The following is a 21216-nucleotide window of genomic DNA, read 5'->3' as shown; positions in this document are numbered from 1 at the left end:
TCTTTGGCATCAAGTCCCAAGCGAGTCCAAGTCTTTTTTGATTTGATCAAGCAAGTCTTAAGTCATCAAAATAGGGACTCGTGTCCAAGTCCCCACCTCTGCCTATCAGAGAGACCAGATCACAGCTCAGTTCATTCAAAAGAAATCTTAAACCTCTCCTTAGCTACATGAAGTTTTAACTAGCTCTACAATTTTGGACTTTGCTCAGCACTTTCCTTAAAAGCTTTCTATTGATGTCTTTAGATATTATGCTCTCTATGTAACCACTTATTTTGTTTTTAATTATTCATTATTTTATCATTAATCCATCTCACTTTACATTAAAGTTATTTTTAATATCTTATAATCATTTTATACTGATACTGTTCCCATCATCATTCATCTATGTCTTTTCCTGTGAGGCACATGTTGCAGTTCATTTCTTTGTTGTTGTATGGAGGAGAACCTGAACACTGTTCCAGGCAGGCTTTTGAAACCGTAAGTTACGGCTTCAAGTCACGACTTACGACTTTGTAGCGTTCCAGGCAACCCGTAACTCGTGTTTTTCCGACCTGTTACCCGTGAAAGTCACTATAACAACGGCCACTCGTAACTTCCGACCCGTGAACTTGTACTTGGTTGCCTGAAACGCACCATTACTTCATGTGCGCCAGCGCGGGAATGTCGGCAAACGTCACCAAATACAAAAAGAACAAAATACTGCCGAACGGCTTAATCAGCGTTGTATCATCTCCTCTTGTAGTGGCTTGGGTGAAACAGATATAGACACGTAGAAGTTACGCACTATAGCTTTAAATCGGTGAAATGCTCTGATGAAGTCTGTTTAAAGGTTGGATTAAGTAAGTCTTTTCTTAGCCTGTAAGCCTCCGATAAACAATCAACAAATGTGATTGGATCACTGAGAGTGGTGCACTGATTAGAAGTAACACAACCATTCAAAAAGAATGTGTTTATGGTGCAGCAAAGCTTCAACATCTTGCAAAGCTTTCAGTATGTTAGCTTTCCTTTTAAAGTGGCAGAGGGTTTGATGTGAGAGTGTGCCGCCAATACTCTCCACTCTCTTCCTGCTCTCCCTCCTCCCCCCGTCATCCCATTCTCACTCTGCTCTACACATCCTCTATTCACTCTCCCAGTGGGCTGATATTGGCCTCTGTATCAGCAGATGACCTCAGTCACTGATCCACTCGCTGCCTGTCTGTCATCTGCTGCTAAATATGGAGCAACCGAGAAGGGGATGAAGGGATGACGAATGGGAAAGAGAGGTTAGAGGAAAAACAAAGACAAACGAAACCAGACAGAAACAAAAGGGTGAAAGTGAGAGAGCTGAACACAGAATATCAAAAACATGGTAAAAATGAGAGGAGGGACTAATGGCTAACGGCCAGATCCATTAGCCTCTCAGATCTACTGATCCCGTAAAATTCGTGGCAGACCCAAGTTCACCTCTAACACAAATAGACGAACCACTGACTCACACCTGAAGAAATGCAGTGGCGTGCCGGGCTCGCAAGGCGAGAACAATAAAAGCAAAAAATAGACTTCAACTAGAAGGATATTGTGGTGGAGGAGATCTCTCTCCTCACATCTCACAGCAGGATTCTGATACGTTTACTTCTCGTATCATTTGCTGCCCTCTTGTGGCAGCAGGAGGCTTGTGTCTGCTAGCTAGCTTGACTTGCCGCCATAAGTTTCTGTCATTTTCGCGGGTATGACTATGTCAAAGGTTAGCGTTTGTGGGGCGTCGTATAGCTGACTGGGTTGAGCTCAGGCGTCCCATTAAGAGAGGCTAGTCCTGCACTGCAGCCGGCCCCAGTTCGAATCCTGTTGTGTGCCCTTTGCTGCATGTCATTTCCCCCTCTCTCTGCCCCACCGTTTCCTGTCTATCTCTACTGTCCTATCAATAAAAGGCAAATAGCCCTCCAAAAAAAGCCTACTTTAAAAAAAAAGTTATGGTTTTATCAAGCAGAGGACAGAGAAACATCTTTTGGGCGTTTATACCATAGATATAAGATAAGACTAGATGACTCACCCGCCGCTGCTGCCCAATGACACGGTGTAGCCACACGGCGGCCATCTTGGGACGGGCAACTCTCTCCATCAGAGCATTAAGCCTGAAGCCTATGGTGCATGTTCTGCTAGAATGAACCACAACTTGCTCAGTTTTTGTCCGATTTCCAAACGGTTTGATTTTTTATGAACGTTATGATGCAGCAAACTTAAAATCACGGATCATTTTAATCATGTACTTTTTTTTTTTTTATAAAAGTAACATTATAGTAACATTATGCAAATAGTTAAAGTGATAGCTACATACTGATTTATTTTTTTTACAGAGTTATGCCAGAGTCAGAGCAAGTTGCCTGTCCTCAATATGGCCGACTGTGAGCTACGCCTGCGCGTAGTACACAATGTAGACAATTCTGAGATGTTTGACAGACCTGTGCAGATGAATGTTGAATCTGTGCTTCCACATTAGAAAATGACTGAATGTATTTTGTTTGTGAGCATTAAGGGAGCGATTCATCAATTTTGCTATTACAGTATTAGCATAAGTATAGGCAGAGTTAGAACAGACAGTTCACTTATGATGAGATTAGCATTAACAACTCTCTTGTTTGACTTGTACTTCTAACACTTGTTTCTTCTACTGAAGACAGAAGAAATTGTCATGAGAAAAAATGACTGTGTGCTAAGCAGCTAGCCTTGATTTGCCTTGATTTGGCCCATCTCTTTCTGATACACTGTTCAGATTTGTGCCGCAAAAAAGGGTGTAAGCCTATGTGCTCTTTACTGGACCGGTTAATAAACAGATCAGCTATGTAGAAATAGCAAAACTTAGAAAAAGCCTACTTCCTGCCAAGTAACGCTGGTAGGCTATAGTTGGTTCGGCTTGGATTGACTATGTAAAGGTCACAACATGCCACTGATTATATGACCGAGAGGCGAACACAAACAGTAGTGGACATGTAGCCTATCATCAGTTTTCTAACATGGCTGGTTGTAGCCTCTAACCCTGACAGTGCTCCACATCAGCTGAGACTAATTCAGGTTCATTCACACATCAATTAACTCACACTTTAAACAAGAGGGTGAGATCAGGACAGAATAAACCAAAGGCAATGTGTCCCTGTGCATGATGTAGTCTATACTGGCATGTGTGTGGGGATTATGTGTGGGGGTCACCTTCCCTTCAATTGTTAAAGCACACACACACACACACAGAAAGACACAATGGTCTGGCGACAATGCTGTGACCATGTACAGGTATTATAGAGAATAGCTGTTGACAATGTGTTGACTATGTCGTGTCTTTGATGTCATGGTTGTGTGTTGTACAGCCGCCAAAACTTCATCTGAAGCGCTTACCAAATCAGTCGTCACCTTTTGGCTCATGTAACTGATACTAAAGTTAGATGCTTACATACAGAATGTGTGTGGTCACGGACTGAGACCAGGGATGAGTAAATATAAAATGTCTTTTCCGTGCCTTTGTCTGGTTGTAATGCTGTCGCTGTGTACCAACACTAAAGCCATGTGAGCATGCTGATATGCCTGTCTGTGTTGTTGTGTTTATGTAACGGATGTGCACTCACTACACCCATAAAGGACGAGCTAGCCAACTTGTCAAGGGGTCGTCAACCTCTTGGCGAAGCGGTTAGCATCGTCGCCTACCGTGCAGGAGACCAGGGTTCGAACCAAGGGGGCAGTTGTCGGTCTGAGAAGTGAAGCTCACTTCCGCGTTCAAAAACTTCCCCTCGGCTTCAATTGAGCCCCATGTTAAAATAGCCGACTTTACAGCTTAAAAAAACATATTTACAGCCTGGTACATTTTATTTTTTTGGTCTCAACCGATAGTTTCTACCCCCGCACACACTCTGAGGGGGGTGAATTTTTTTTAAAACTCTACCATTTACTGTTATTAGGTTAAAATTCTGGCCAATTAGGGCGCGGAAACGTTGAGTGACAGGTCCGGAGACCGCTGCTTCGAGGCCAGTGGGCGGGTTCTCGGCCAGCTAACCGCCGCACCTCTCCAAATACGGCAAGTAAAATCCAACATGGCGCAGCTCAAACCCCCGTAGTAGCGGCACAAAACAGACTCCCCTAAACCAATGGATGACGTCACGGTGCTACGTCCATTCTTTTTACAGTCTATGATTCGAACCCCACCTAGGGCAGGCCGTGAGAAACACAACGCAGAGGGCCAGATACGAACATCGGCTACATTTACATGAGAGTGTCTGTGTAAGCAGTCCATTGTAATCAATGCTACAGCAGCCGCTTTTCCACTAAGTTGTGGAGCTATCGTTGTGCAGCAGCTTGTCTACTGCTCTTGTTGTTTTTTAATGCTGAGTTTTAAAAATGCTGTTTCGATCGTTGTATAATGGTATAGCCTAATGGAGTAATTGTATAGTCTGTACTTATCATCTCGTCTTGTTGTTGTTGTTGTTATTCTGCCCATGTAGATGCTTTCTACTAATGCTTCTCTTCTGTTGAGTTTTAAAAAATGATGCTTCATTTTGCACTTTCTGTCAGGTTTCTGGTTTAGTAAAAGTTCTGGGAGACGGTCCTTCGGGGGCGGTTCCTGCTATGGAGACAAAAACCAATGTCTCCGGCCCCGTAAAATGACCCTGAGGTTCCTGCAGTGGAAACACCAGTGTGTTCTGGAGATCAAGCTAGCATTAGCCATGCCTAAAAACTAGCTTGATGTCTTGGTGCAAAAGGAGAACTGGACTAGATGTACTTCCACGTTTTGACTGACAGTCCTGAACTCCCACCCTCCTGATTCTCACCTTCTCTGACCTGATAGAAGGACAAAACAAACCTAAAAAGGAGGAAATGATCTCTGTAGCTACTGGTCACGGTGCTCAATGAGTCAGGGTGACGGAGGCCGTTAGTAACATCTGTCCACATTAAGATATGTTCAAACTAAAACTTTGCTCATGAATAAAAGATGTTAAAAAAATAAATGAACAGGCCCTGCATCTTTAAATCCCTGAACAAGATTTTCTGGTGAAGAGGTTCTTAACCTTGGCCAACATCTGGCCTCCATTAATACAACTGTGCTGTGTGTGTATGCAAATATTTGGTGTGAGTGTGTGATGTGCTTTCTGGCTATTATTACCTGAGGGAATGACTGACCTTGTATGGAGAACAGTGAGTGTGTGTCAGAGTCAATCAATGTGTAAGACACTGACTGATACGAGGTGAAAAACATAATTAGTTACAAATTAATACCTGAGGAAATGAATAGAAATATAATTAATGGGAAAGTTAGAGGCTGGAAGAAACAACGGCGACAAAGCGAACAGACTTTTTCTAATGAATCCAAAGTCTTGGTCTAAACTGCTGAGGTTTGTGAGGTCCTTACCTTCTCTGCAGGTCCATCTCCTCTGGTGTGGGGCCATTCTGGACTTGGGGGCCCTGTCTGGGCAATGTGGGGCCTGTAGAGGGCGACACACAAAGAAAGCTCCTGTTATCATCATCATTCAGGCTGAGGTACATGAGGTACATCTTGGTATGCCAAGAGACTCTTACAGGCTCCTGTGAACTGCTTTTTAATCCTGCTGCTGGACTGAAACACAGCTCACGTCAAAAACATGAGGTAGAAACCGAACCTGTGACCTGCAGGTACACAAGTGCGTATGTAATGATACCTTGCCAGAAACTTAAAAAAATATTTGCAACCTTTAGAAAAAGAAAAAAGTCCCTGTTCAACAGTTGCATAGACAGGCAGAGAAGTGACTGTGTAGTCACATGTTTCATTATGGCCATTACACAGCATGTCATATAATCAGATCTGGAGCTCAATCCCTCTAAGCGTGCACACATGTCACAGGTGGGAATAAGTAGTTTTTTTAAGCTTGATCCATTATTTGTTTATGAGTTTGATGTGCCCTTACTTTATATTTACAGTACATATATTTATTGCTTATGATGTGTTGGTGCCTGGTTTGTGTTTGCTTTTTTTGCTTTTTCTAATTCATAGCTGGATCAAGTCAATCAGACTATCAGGTACACCTGTGACAGACTACTCTTGGGATTGGGAGGAGCTCACAGCAGAGAGCTGCACTGATTAACACAGGTGTGAGTAGCAGAGGAGAGGACACACAGACAAAGGAAAATGGTGTGAGAGGAGGCAGAGGGAGAACAAGCTGCAGTGGAGAAAGACAAGTGAGGCGACGGGAGAGCGGTGTAAGGAATGGAAGACAAGAGGCTGGATTCAACACAAACAACTTGATAAGTAAAACAGGAACAGAGGACGGATTCAGAACACCACAACAAGATTGGAACAGAGGAGTTGACGGCCAAGACCCCCATCTTCACCCTACCCCAGGCCTTGAACTTAAGTAGCCCCCCTCCTCCCTTTTTAAAAGACTGAACTATTTTATGCACCTTTTAACAGCTGTGTTACTACTTTTTTAAAAGAGAATCAGAAAGTAAAAGAACACTACACTACTATTCGCTTGTCTTGTGTCTTTCTCAATGGTGTTACTTGCTGGTAGAAAAGAATCATACACTACTGTGTGACATCTCAAATTTTGGCGTTGTTGGCAGGATACCAGCTTCACTGTTGAGAAATGACAGATCAGTCAAGTAATGCTAATGCATCCATAAATGCACAGTTTGTTATACCATGGTTTATGGGGGCTGCTTGGATCCCAAAGTTTGGTGGTGAAAAAGGAAAATTTTCAGAATGGAGGGTTCAAGTGGAGGCCATGTTGAGGGCACAAGGACTGAGTCATCAGCAACAAGCTGATTTTGTATTGGGTGCTCTAGAGGGTGAAGCAAAGCGTGAGCTCCAATTAATTAATTCGAGAGACAAAGACAATGGACAAAAAGTATTGGCCATTTTAGAAAAATTATATGACAAACCAACCACAAAAGCACAATCACGGGCTAGCTTCTTTAATTGCAAGCAGCGGGCTGATGAAAATGTGAATGCTTTTATATTAAGATTGCGAGAACTCCTTTCTAGATGGCAAGAACAGGCCCAAGATGAAACCGACGACAGTGAAAATTTATTGCTCGATCAGCTGATGGTGGGTTTGCAAGCTGGGCCCATAAAACAAGAATTGAACCGACAGCTAAGACGCCACGAACGATTAACTTTTTTTGCTGCCTGCAAAGAAGCCCGAGCCCTAGAGCAAGAGCTACAAGAAGGAGACAACGCCATCCTCTCCCAAAGAATAACGGCCCCGACTCCAAGTGTGGTAAATATGGAACAGTTAAAGGACCAGATAAAAGCTGAACTTCAACTGGGGTTGCTGGGAGAACTGAGAAAAGAGATTAGAGAACAGATGAACACCCTGTCTGCCAATCTAATGGAAGAGGTAAAGGTACAACTGTCAACCAGAGAAGTGTCTATAGCCCCTACCACCCATCCTCTGGACCGTCACATGGCCATACCACCAGCCCCACAGATAAAGCGGCCATCAGGTGCTCGAGTTACAGCTTACCAGTGGGACCCTCAAGGCAGACCCATCTGCCGGAATTGTGGTATAGCTGGACATGTCCAACGCCGGTGCCCCCGCAATTCATCAGGATCCCAGGGTTTTTAGCCCCCCCTACAGCTGAGGGCCAAGCAGTAGGGGCAGTCACCAGAGATGAAGAGCCCACATCACGGCCTAAGTCCAACTTAGTCGGTGAGTGTCCTGATGTGATCATTCAAATTAATAAATGCCATGTACCTTTTGTGCTTGATACAGGATCGCAAGTTACACTGCTGAGCCAAAGTCTATTTAGGAAACACCTAGGAGGAACTGGTGTGACCGAGGCTGCTGAGACTCCCTGGCTGGTCTTGCGTGCTGCTAACGGCTTGGAGATTCCTTATGTGGGCTATGCGCTGGTTGACTGTATGGTAGGAAGCATCCATGTCCCTGAAAAAGGAGTGATAATTGTCAATGATGAATGTCTAGGACCAAATAAAGGCATACTTGGCATGAACATTATTCAACCTGTATGGTCTGCTCTCACCAAAGGAAACCATCCCGGGCTGGCAGCTTTCAAAACCACCATGTCTCCTGCAGCAGGTCAAGTATGGGACCGAGCATTTACAGTGTGTCAGCGAGTTACCACCAGGGCTCCTCTTCTACCCTACCAGGGTGTGGCAAAGTTGTCCCGTCAACAGCCGGCCATCATCCCACCTCACTCGGAGATGATCTTGTGGACACAAGTATCTGAAGGTGCAGCTAATCCCTCCTGTAGTGTACTGATAGAGGCCCTCCCCAACAGCGACACAGAGTGGTGTGTGGGCCGGACCCTGGCCACATTGAACCGAGGTCAAGTACCTTGTCGGATCTGCAACCCCAACCCTTACCCAGTAGAGGTCCCTCAGCGTCAACCTCTGGCCCAGGTGACAGAAGTGGCCACAGCAGACATACAAGGGGACCAAGAACTGGTCCTCAATAGTGTAGCACCAGATGTTGTAGAAGTGGCGGTAAGGCGGGTGGGGGTTTCAGAAGTAACCAATGATGAGTCTTATCCTGTGCTGTCCTTACAGGGAGATGGCCTGACCCCTGACCAGCAGGGGGAGATGAGTAATCTGCTACAGAAGTGGAAAAAAGTGTTTTCAAGTCATGATGAGGATTTTGGCTGCACTGGTGTTGTGAAACACCAGATACCAACTGGAACTGCGCCACCAAGTCGAGAGAGGTATAGACCTGTTCCTCCAAGCTTGTACACTGAACTGCGGACCCTACTGCAGAACATGCTGGACAGCGGTGTGGTAAGAGAGAGTAATAGCCCTTGGGCAGCCCCTATTGTCCTAGTAAAGAAAAAGGATGGAAGCTGGAGATTCTGTGTGGACTATAGGAGGCTGAATGCAGTCACGCATAAAGACGCCTACCCTCTACCCCGCATCGAAGAATCATTGACAGGACTCAAAGCAGCCCGATGGTATTCTACGCTGGACCTAGCGAGTGGCTACTGGCAGGTAGAAATGGACCCTGCTGACAGAGAGAAGACTGCATTTACCACCCCTTTCGGCCTGTATGAATTTGAGCGGATGCCATTTGGCCTGTGCAACGCTCCGGCCACATTTCAAAGGCTGATGCAACGCTGCTTGGGAAACCTGGTAAATGACTCATTACTGATCTATTTAGATGATGTTGTTGTGTTTTCCCCTGATTTTGACAGTCACCTGCGCCACCTGGAGGAAGTGTTCCAGCGGCTCCACCAGCATGGGTTAAAGCTGCAACCCAGAAAATGCCACCTGTTCCAACGCAAGGTTAACTACCTGGGACATGTCATCAGTGAGGATGGGGTTGCGACAGATCCAGCTAAAACAGCAGTGGTGAGAGATTGGCCAATACCTCAGACAGCAAAACAGGTGAAATCTTTCCTTGGCTTTGCTGGGTATTATCGCCGTTTTATCCCTGCCTTTTCTAAGATTGCAGCTCCTTTAAATACTTTGACACATGGCACCACTGCTCAGGATAAGAGGAACGTTCCCATAAGCTGGTCCCCAGAGTGTCAACAAGCTTTTGACAACCTAAAACAAGCCTTGATAAATGCACCTGTTCTGGCTTATGCTGACTTCTCTCTCCCTTTCAGACTGTACACAGATGCCAGCTTTGAGGGTCTGGGAGCAGTACTTGCCCAGGTTCAAGGAGGGAAAGAGCGGGTAATCGCTTATGCTAGTCGTAGCCTTCACCCGGCAGAGCGTAACGACCAGAACTATAGCTCCTTTAAGCTGGAGCTTTTGGGCCTTAAATGGGCCGTCACAGAGAAGTTCAAAGACTATCTCTATGGTGCAGAGTTCACCATCTTCACTGACAACAATCCCCTGGTACACCTTGAGACGGCCAGGCTCGGAGCAGTGGAACAGCGATGGGCGGCTCAACTGGCAAACTTCAAGTACACCATCAAATATCGACCAGGTACTCAAAATCGAAATGCTGATGCTTTGTCTAGACTGCCAAACCAAGAAGAGAGGAGGCCGGTCTGTGTAGACCAGGTTATGGCTGAAGATAAAACCTGGGAGGAGAGACAGGCGAGGGACCCGGACCTCGCCCAGATGCGACAGTGGAAAGAGCAGCAACTGTTGCGGCCTGAGGTATGTGGCTCCCCCTCACGATACATGAAACAGCTGCTTGGACAATGGAACAAAGTTGTATTGCAGAAGGGTGTATTAGGGAGACTATGTGACATTGGTTCTGATGATGAAACTTTCAGAGTAATTGTTCCAAAGCAGGAAACCAAGGACATGTGGAGGACATACCATGATGGGATGGGTCATCCTGGCACGGCAAGGACTTTGTCAACACTACAGCAGCGTTGCTACTGGCCCAGGATGACACAAGATGTAAAAGAATGGACTGAAGCCTGTCTACAGTGTGTGTGTGCTAAGGCTGGACCAGAGGTGAGAGCCCCTTTAACACCTATCTTAACTTCATATCCATTTGAAGTTGTGGGAGTAGATTTCCTCTCCCTGGGACGCCCCGATGACAGGTATCCCTATATCCTAGTAATGACTGACTTGTTCTCCAAGTATGCCCTTGCAGTGCCTACCAAGGACCAGTCTGCAGTCACTACAGTCCAAGCACTATACCATAACCTTATTCGGACTTTTGGCTGCCCAGAACGTATCTTGACTGACCGGGGAGCTGCCTTTGAATCGACATTAGTCCAGGAGCTCTGTCAGCTTTATGGGTGTCAAAAGAGCCGCACCACGGCATATCACCCACAGGGGAACGGTGCCTGCGAAAGGTTCAATCAGACCCTTCTGAGACTATTAAGTTCCCTGACAGAGACTGACCAGACACAGTGGCCCAACCAACTGCCAGCCCTCATCCAGGCCTATAATAACACCACTCACAGCACAACAGGGATGACCCCACATTTTGTGGTTTTTGGGAGACACGCTAGGCTACCAGTGGACTGGATAACCGACCTGGGCCCCACGGTGAAACACCACACTCTACAAGGCTGGGTAAGGCAACACCACAAAACCCTCAGTTCTGCATACCAGACTGTTAAGAAACAGACTCAACACAGACAAGAGCGAGATCAGGCACACTACAACAAAAGGGCTAAGCCAGCCACACTGCTTCCAGGTGAAAGGGTGCTTATCCGTAACTTCCGCAGGAGAGCCAAGGGGAAGTTGACTCCAAGATGGGCCCCAGAGCCATTTGTAATAGTGGCTCAGCTGCGAGAAGGCCACCCAGTCTACATCCTCCGGCCGGAGGGTAAGGAAGCACCCACACGCACAGTACATCGTAATAACCTTCGACCATGTCCTCTAAATGTGTTACAGGACAGTGAGGAACCAGCAGGAACCCTTGAACCTCCAGAAGTGGAACAGCCAAACCAGTTGCCCCCTCCTACTTGGTGGCTTCCTGCTTTACATTTGAATCCAGCCCAACCATCGGCCACAGAGACAATCGACCCAGCTCAGGCCAATCCACCTGACCTGTGGTCAACAGCCCCTTGCAGCGAATCAGAACACTTAGCTGTACGCCGCTCACAACGAGCTAATTTTGGATTGCCTCCAACAAGGTATCAAACTGAGTAATTGGTCGGGACGACCATTATTAAAGAAGGGGGGAAATGTCACAGGTGGGAATAAGTAGTTTTTTTAAGCTTGATCCATTATTTGTTTATGAGTTTGATGTGCCCTTACTTTATATTTACAGTACATATATTTATTGCTTATGATGTGTTGGTGCCTGGTTTGTGTTTGCTTTTTTTGCTTTTTCTAATTCATAGCTGGATCAAGTCAATCAGACTATCAGGTACACCTGTGACAGACTACTCTTGGGATTGGGAGGAGCTCACAGCAGAGAGCTGCACTGATTAACACAGGTGTGAGTAGCAGAGGAGAGGACACACAGACAAAGGAAAATGGTGTGAGAGGAGGCAGAGGGAGAACAAGCTGCAGTGGAGAAAGACAAGTGAGGCGACGGGAGAGCGGTGTAAGGAATGGAAGACAAGAGGCTGGATTCAACACAAACAACTTGATAAGTAAAACAGGAACAGAGGACGGATTCAGAACACCACAACAAGATTGGAACAGAGGAGTTGACGGCCAAGACCCCCATCTTCACCCTACCCCAGGCCTTGAACTTAAGTAGCCCCCCTCCTCCCTTTTTAAAAGACTGAACTATTTTATGCACCTTTTAACAGCTGTGTTACTACTTTTTTAAAAGAGAATCAGAAAGTAAAAGAACACTACACTACTATTCGCTTGTCTTGTGTCTTTCTCAATGGTGTTACTTGCTGGTAGAAAAGAATCATACACTACTGTGTGACACACACACGGGGCAGCTACACTGCAAACCACCCCAGCCTCCTACTGCATTAATGTGAACACATTGTTTCTCTATTTGTGTTCATGTTTCTTCTAGTTGCTGGGTAGTGAGCTCAGAGACCTTCTATGTCGTGATTCTGGAACCAGCACAGCTGCAAAGACTGAACAATGTTACGATGCTGCAGTAAAGAAAAATAACCTGAGTCGGAGTGAAGAGAATCTGAAACACTTGGTGTGAAGAGAGACGCTGTTCAAACGGCCACATTATTGATGTGCAGTCAACACTAATATTTTACACTGTTTAACGGAGCTGAAAAGTTTAGCTAATTACATCATTAGTGAATCAAGAGGAAATTAATTACCATGTACTTGGTTGAAATCAATAATAAATGATGTATGTGTGTCACCATTTAAGCAAAAATGGCAGAAATGAGTTGGTTACAGGCTTATTATCTTCTTCTCTGCTGGATGAGGACAGAAAAGATCACAGTCTTAGTCTTGTTCACACCTGATCACAGCATTTCTTAATGTTATACCACATTATTCAGAAAAAAACCTGAGTTTAAATAGATATTTGCATCGCATTTTCAAATTAGCAATGAGTTTTTTTTAAGAGTGATAATAATTTATAAAGTGATGTATAAATATTTGCTCAGTATGTATCACATTGTAAAAAGAGTTTCAAAGGGCTCGTGGGTCACAAAGAGTCCAACCATCTTGAAAACATACTGCGACGGAGCATCCACCTGCTTTCTGATTGGACAGTCTGTCACTGTCCAATCAGAATCAGGTGTAAAGACAGGACACAGTGGGAACTTTTACACTGAGATTTCTGCATAGTAACTGTCCACTGTTAGAAATGTTTGCAGATGCACAGTCTCACTCTCCTGGTGCACAAACCTTTTTTGACACATGCATGCACTTTGGACACAATTCTTCATTGAATTAAGCTGAGTCTACAGGCAGTCAATATCTGTGAGTGTAATTGCAGACACGGCCTCTCGTCTCCATCTTCCGCTGCCTGTGGGTGTAATCGTGTTACTGTCTGCTCTAATAGAGCTTATGTGCTAATGACAGAACACAGACAGAAGCCTTTCAGGGCTGCGGCCCCAAAAGCTGCTCAGGAGGATCAGATCAGTGGGCTGGGCCTTTGTTTAGCCTCATCTTCCTATTACACCGACATATTTTATTACTGTATCCCGTTACTGAACCATTTCACTGCATCTCTATCTTCAATTTCTAAACTCTTAACTTAAGGCTGCCTGCTCAAAACACTGGTGTGGTGACACCAAAACACCGACTGACACAATACTGAAAAGAAAGGAAAGGAGAAGGAGAGGGAGGACAAGAGAGCTGGAGCCAGAGAGCGGGAGTGGGATTAGCTCACAAAAGCAAACAGAACATATCAGCCAGTCTCCAGATCACCATCTTAAAAAGTACAGTAGCATCTATAAATACAAGAAACACAAATCCTGTTTCCACAGCTGATGATAAGCCTTTAGCTTTCGTCAACCATGAAATCCCACAGAGAGTTTCCCACACAGTGTAAACCACCCCAAACCGTGTACCTACATGAAGGCGGCGTCAGCGTGGGCCGCCTCTGGCAGCAGACGTAGCACCACAGTCCGCGCTGGGCCCCGTCTGACCCCCCCCAACCGCTGCCCCCAGGCCTCAGGGTGGCCGCCCCCCCGCTGCCCCCAGGCCTCAGGGTGACCGCCCCCCCGCTGCCGGCCTCACCCACAAACCCTGCTCCCCCAGAGCAGTCCTGGGAAGTCACATATAAAACCATAGCTCAGCCTCTGGTGCTTCCTCCTTCAGCTTCCTGTTCCTTAGCTGTGATTCTTCCACATCATAGAGGAATTAAAATTCCATCAAGATTTCAAAAAAAAAAAAAATCAGTGTTAGTAAGAGAGTATTGGATCTCCTTCTGGTGCAGTATCCACTTCTTTCTCCTCTGTAATCTGATGCCTTGATGTTCAGATGGTACACCTTTAAAGATGACTATGAAACGCCCAACGTGGTTGTTCTCTGTGCCGGCTCTCCAATACATTATCATTGATGGAAACAAAGGGAGGGGAGAGGAGAGGAGAGGAGAGGGAGGCAGAGAGAGAGAGAGAGAGAGAGAGAGAGAGAGAGGGGAAGGGAGGGGTGGAAATAAGAGAGAGAAAGAGAAATTAAGAAAAGAGAAAAAGGGCAAGGCAGAGGAGGAAGAAGAGGAGAATGCAAACAGACGAAAGACACAAGGCAGAGAAAGAGAAAGAAATATGGGAGGAGAAGAAAAAGAAAGAGGAAAGAGAGTGAGAGAGAGCGAGGCAGAGACGGAGAGAGAGGAAGAAACAGGGAGCTGTGTGCAGGATGTGGTGAGACTCTACCTGATGGGATGGTCAGCCAGTTTGTACTTTCTGGATCCAATCTATTATTCATACACTGGATACAGAGAAGGACACAACGCTGCTGCCCTCAATATCATTACCAGTGTGTGTGTGTGTGTGTGTGTTTATATAGTGGATAAGACACAGGCAAGAACTCCTACAGTTTGACGTCTCATAAATGTCTTTCAGCTAAATTATTCATTGCGATTCCAGAAAGAAGCATCAAAAAGTAAAGAGTCACTTCATCCAAATTAGAAGAAAAAACATTTTCCAGCCATAAGGATGAAGGGAGGGAAATGTTGTCCTGGCTCTGAGCCTGAGTGCTGACCATGTGCATCATTTTATCACCACCATCTTCTACCGGCCACTTCCTGCAGGAGAAGTCATCTCGTCATCACGGCAGTGACCTTCAGTGACCTCCTCAGTCTCCAGCAGAACACCTCTGGGTGGCGCTACAACAACAGACTGTCAGCATGACTGTTAACTAAAAAATCTAAAAAAATGTGTATCAACATGGAGAAGAGCTGGCTGACCTGAGAACAGAGGATGTATACATCCAATATTATTGTGGTGTTCTAAGAGGAAAAGGCCAGCAACCATGTGTCTTTTGTCTGCAGCAGCATCTTGTGTCACTGAACTGTAGGAGGTGTTTTGGACACACTCGTGTCAAAATATACTTGAGGGAATAATCTAAAAAACAAGTGGGAAAAAATGAGGCTAAAGAGATGAGAGGAGAGTGTTTGACAAGAGTAAATGATATGAGTGGACAGAGATAAAGGATGGGGCCATGACCCTGCTCACCCATCCATTTTACTAACACAGCAACAACCTGTCATCAACTCTACCATCCATCCATGATGTTAGTGTAAGCATTTCTATATGTGTGTGTTTGCTGTCGTTCAGTACATTTCCCCCCCACACACGTCTACATTGGTTCTGAGTAAATTAATTGCCACTAGCTACAGTAAAGTCTCGGCCTTATTGTGAGCAGGTTTAGATCAATAGTGACAGGACTTGCCGCAGTGGCCCCGGTTCAATTCCACCCGTGGCCCTTTGCTGCATGTCATTCCCCCTCTCTCTGGCTCCCCATTCCCTGTCTCTCTACAGCTGTCCTCTCATTAAAGGCCTGAAAACTGTAAAAACAAAACTTAAAGGTGTTAGCTACAAGTTTAATTCCTCCCGGCCAATAGGTGTCGCACTCACACTCGCCCGCTCTCGCTCCAACCTTCAATTGTACTGGTTGCTAGGTACATGTGGAAAAGAGAGTAATGACACCACCATTGACTCCCGTGGTAAGGGTTTTGCGCCCCTAGTGGCAGGATATGGGTATTGCAAAAGCGCCCAGAAAACTCATTCACTCCAATGTATGTGTGTTGCCCACTTGCTTGTAAATTGATGAAAACGGCTGTGTTTTTGTTTTTAGGTGTCTTGGTCATATCAAATTTTTTACTCGCCTGCGTGTTAATATTCATCTGTAAAGGATCCGAGTTGTCAGTTCTTGGGCGCTTTTGCAATACCCATATTCCTCCATCAGGAGGCGCTTCCATTGAACCAATGCGTCGTTACTCTCTTTTCCAGTGCTCTAGTTGGGACTTGGGACCCCCTCAAAAACGAGGTGATACACCTCAAGGGGTTAATCCTAATAAAGAAATTTGAATATAGTAGCTGAAGCTAAGCTAACACTAACTGTATTTAAGGAGCAGCAGCTCCAGTGTTGACAGCGGACTGGAAACACAACTGAATCATTTCACACTAACGAACCTGTAGACGAACCTGACAAACCCACATCATCACGCCTGCACCGGAAACATTACAGTACCGGCTGACCGTTAGTTAGCATTAGCATTAGCATTAGCACAATGCCATTTTCTCCACAAAGCTACCATGATCTGGCCCCTGAGCGCCGCCTCATGTGACATTAACGTAGCCTAGGCCTACTAATGCTGTTGGCGCAGAGATCATTTCATGCCAGATGTAAATATTTATATATTTTGGACCCATCAAAATTTATAAAACAATTATTTATATAGCCTACTATAAAAACATTCTGTAAAAATAATAGGCTACTTCTATTCTGCACCCCTCTAGACGTTCTGTGGATGAATTATTTTTGTATAATCAATTGTTTTGATGAAAAAGTTGTAGCTATAACCTTATATATAAGGTTATATATATATATATAAAAAAAGAAAGAACTTGTTAAACTATATTTTGAAAAGCCTCTTCATGTCAGTACAGTGTGTGAGGAATGTTTCTGGGATGGACGAGCATGTTTCTTTATCAAAATGTCATACCAGAAATTGACAGAGTTCTGGGGACTCATGAAACAAAAATCAACCTCTACCAAAATGAACAGCTGAGAAATGAAGAAAGAGCAGCTTATGACCGGAAGCCACCAACACCTCTGTCTAACATGCTGCTGCGTCTGCTTTGGGTTATGTGGCTGCCAGTGGGACTGACACTGGATGAATACGGAGGTCTGTGGACGCGCATTGCACAACGTGGCATCATCCAGCAGGACGAGCTTCCTAAATATACCAACAAAGCAGCCGCACAGTCAGTCACCTGATCTCAATATCATTTTGCTGGATCTTTCGCAATCGCAGACTCCCTAGACTCCTGTGGAAAAATGTGGAGGAAATTCCAGCTGTCCTCACTCTGTCAAAAGTCAACTTGAGGGTGAGACAAATGTCCACGTCCAGGTTTATTTAGACAACCTGGTTAAAAAAAGGTCACATGGCAGGATGACACACGGGTGGACACATTTTAGAAAGATACAGTCCACATATAGAAACATATGTGACTCATGATGTCACCCTCCGAGATCCGTTGTCGGGTAAAAAACGCAGCATCTGTAGCTACAACTTGTGACCGGCGACAGCCCAGGCTAGCAGCAAAAGAAAATGACACACGAGACAAAGAATTCTCCCATGAAGTCGAGTTTAAAGTCAAAGTGGGGCTTAAAAAACACTTCCACTGTGGAAAAATCAGAGTGGAGTCAGAGTGGGACAGAGAGTTATTTCTGAGGAGGAAATCAGCGTGATGTTACTAATTTACGGTACAATATTCACACCAAGGAAGCAGAAACTGAATATAGCACAGTAGCTTTATGTACAGGGCAAATCCACAATTTAGGTAACTAAGTAACAAGATTATCCTGCATTTCTCCATAATGTGGATAAATTCATCAACACTTCTCAAGTTATTTTCCTACTATGATCTAACTATTTCACAGTGATATCCCAAGTACTGTAGGAGATGATGAGCTTTTATCCACATTCACTAGAGGGTTTTTAATTTGAAACACTTACTGTACTGTACTGGAAGTGTTGAGTTTTGTACTTTTAAGGAATCCAGCAGACAGGAGCAGATCAAAACTAGGCCCCCTACTAATGCATGAACATCAACTCATATCATCTATCATCTTATTTTCTTTCTGAGCCACTTATGACTGAACAATAGATGATAGAATAGCTATTATAAATTGACTCAGCTGTGTGAAATGATTGCATCAGCCATAAAACCTATATCATTTTACAGTGTTGATTACGATGTCACATAATCGCATCATTGCATAAAGCATTAGGTATTAACAGCCAGCAAAAATGTTAAAAAACAAAAAACAGAAAACAATCTGCATCCAGATCCAGGTTTCAGTATACTCTCACTGAGGAACTTCATTGAATGGAGTGATTTAAGATCAAAGTTTGGTTTATTACTTCACTTTTCACCTCACTGTTTTATAACAGCACAGCTGTTTATAAATCTCTGTCTCTGTACCTGCACAAGGTCGCACAAGCCCCTAAAATGATTCACCCTTAGGCAGTCTGCAGTCTTTTAATGAGCTGATTGTCATTAAGCTTTCCTAAAACTGCCTGAACACAGTCTCCTGGCAGCAATTCAAGCTCCTCTGTAGCTCTTCTAAATATTGACTGTGATGGGAGAAATTAAAGTTGATAAAACACTTCAACTCCTGCTCCTAAAAATAGGACTAAACACATCCCTATGAAGATGTTTGGGCCTGTTTGGACTGATTTTTCTTCTCAGAATCTGCTGATGAACATACACCTTGATAGAGGACAGGGGTAGAGAAGAGATTTCTAGTTTCAAACCACTGACTGTTCTTCAGTTTGCATTTATGCAGAATGAAGAGAATCTATTAGGAAACCAAAAAGCTTTTGTTCCAGAGTTGGGACGACGCCTGGAGGCTGTTCTGCAGCTTTGCTTTTCTTTCCTGCCTCTTGCTGACATCAGTGTTTTCCAGCAGAAGAAGGTGAAATGGTTCTTTGAGGTCTTATTAGATGCTCCATCAATAGCCATTATGTTAGATGGCCAATGAAAATGGGCTCTTTGGCACGAAGCGACCTACTTCACATTCTCTATCCCGATCCAACCCTCTTCATCAATTGTTATTTTGTCTCTACCTCTCTGTCAGCAGCCTTCACCTCTGTTCAGCCTCCCCATGACAGAGCCTTTACATTTTATTTGATGAATGAGGTTATGGTATGTATGGATAAACTCACTGCTGTCACATTAAATGACTTCTAATGACTTTCAGGATCTTTTTTGTGGATTTTTCAAGGACTCAACGGTTTTATGTCCCTAAGTTTCATCTTGTAAAGAACATGCGGAGAATTCATTTCTTTTCAATCCCACAAAGCAAACCTCCAATGTCCTGAAGCAATCTGATCAAACTCAAACTGTTTCAGAAGATATCTTATAAAATATTCTCCCCAAATTCTAAAGATCCAAGCAAGTGAATTGAGGGTGAATACCGACAGCCTCTTAGTTCATCTTTTACCCTGATTGCACTCATTTTAGAACAATCTTTGAAAATTCCTTAGAGACACTCAATATGGGACCCCTGTTTTGATCAAAGTTTAATAATCTATTTACTAATTAGCAATGGAACCTAGTTTCTCTTTTCTATCTGCTTTCGTGACCATTCCCACCACCTTCACTGTGACCTACATGTTGGGGGATTATTTTGGGGCTGAGGGGAGTCAGGATGTCTAGAAGGGCAGTAGGATAACGACATCTATACCTCAGCACCAGACCTCCCTCGCCCCCCTGACTGCAGCTCATCTGACTCCCACCCAAACCCCTGTCAGGATATCTGAGCCACACACGGCAGGGACGATCCTGAGACAGGAGAGATCGCATGTCAGAGTGACACAACCTGCAAACACACACTTATTATAGTTTCAGATCTGCCCGGCAACAAGTGGGTTGGCCCTTGCGGACGGCCTTGAATGGTTAAGGAGATCATTAGCTGGGGTAGTCACAGGGGTAGCATGGAGGAGGCGGGGGGCCAGAGTTCACAGAAACCGAATGACGTCTTCTCCATCGTGAACGCGAGACAAACAGGAACTGGGTCAAAAGCGACGGCCAACCCAAAGGAACATCAACAGAAGCTCTTCTGGATTCTTAGAAACACGAGACAACTCAAAGCTCCAGTTATGAACAATGGTGTCATGGGGGCCATGAAGTTAACAGGCTTCAGCCATAAGGTGCGCAACACATTTCTATGATAAGGTTTTTCCCTTTAAGCTGTAAAATGAATCTCATCCCACACTGTCTGATGGTACTGTATCTATTCTGTATCTGCTTGTTTCAGCCATTGCTGAAGTTACATGATGTTGACACTGAAACTGTGTTTTTACAGCATCACTACTCAAATGGTTGTTCTCTTTTCTATTGTTTTAAAGGCATTTTCCCAAATTTGCCATCTTGGGATACACAGACATAAACATTTTTTGTTAGTCATATACAGGAGTTACATTTTTGTTTCAGTAGTCCACAGAACTTTGTTCCAGACTTCTTCTTGTGTTCATGGTTTAGTGAACTAGACAAAGTGTGCCTATACTTCCTGGACAACATTTCTAATTTACTGTACACAAGAGGTTTTTTTTCCATCTTCAGATGAGACATTTCAGTCAACTATGTATTTTACTACTTTCTAGTTTCCTAACTGTGGACTCTGTAGAATCAAGTAAGAGTTGTCAGTGTTGAAGGCTTCACATTAAATGCTACCTCCACTTCAGCCAGAAGTATCTTTTAGACACACAAAAGCAACACTCTGCATGGATTTGACATCACTGTGTGACTCACCAGCTCACCAGGCTGATGGCAACTAAAGACTAGAGACCCTCTGGTGATGAGGTCACACCTGTCAACATGGTGACGTTCAGAGCCATGAATGATCAGTAGTCATTACTGTGATGGATGGATACCATCTCCATCTTTAAAGTAGACGAAGTGAGGGGGAAATGTGCCTCATCAGCTTCTCCAGTCAACTGCATCTCACATCCTTCATAACTAGCAGTTAGCGCTCAATAAATTGTGAGGAGGCTCATTTTGGTTTTCCGTAAATTACAAGAGACAACAGTCGATCATTTGGGGAGGACGGGAGTGTGATGTCGGTGAATAATTCATGGTCAGAACTGAGCCAGTCAGTTTTATATTTAATCTGTCAGAGCTTTCATCACGATGATCTCCACAAATACATAATTATGGTAAGGGGCACAGCGTCCGGCATGTTGGTTTTCTTATGACTCCTTTGAGCTGGAGAAGCTTTAATACACAGGGATATACGAA

At 44.5% G+C, this 21216-nt stretch overlaps 1 protein-coding gene across 1 annotated transcript in view; it reads right to left on the bottom strand.

Moving 5' to 3' along the window:
• enah (ENAH actin regulator) overlaps nucleotides 1-21216 on the bottom strand; it is a 126280-nt gene that overhangs the window by 42808 nt on the left and 62256 nt on the right. Inside the window, exon 4 of the mRNA XM_084001158.1 lies at nucleotides 5369-5441. Coding sequence (XP_083857284.1) covers nucleotides 5369-5441 — 73 coding nt within the window. The remainder of the gene's footprint in view (nucleotides 1-5368; nucleotides 5442-21216) is intronic.

Source organism: Trachurus trachurus (genome assembly GCF_905171665.1).
Source record: "Trachurus trachurus genome assembly, chromosome: 24".
In the NCBI taxonomy this organism is placed as follows: Eukaryota; Metazoa; Chordata; class Actinopteri; order Carangiformes; family Carangidae; genus Trachurus; species Trachurus trachurus.
This window is presented reverse-complemented; position numbering and strand designations above follow the sequence as displayed.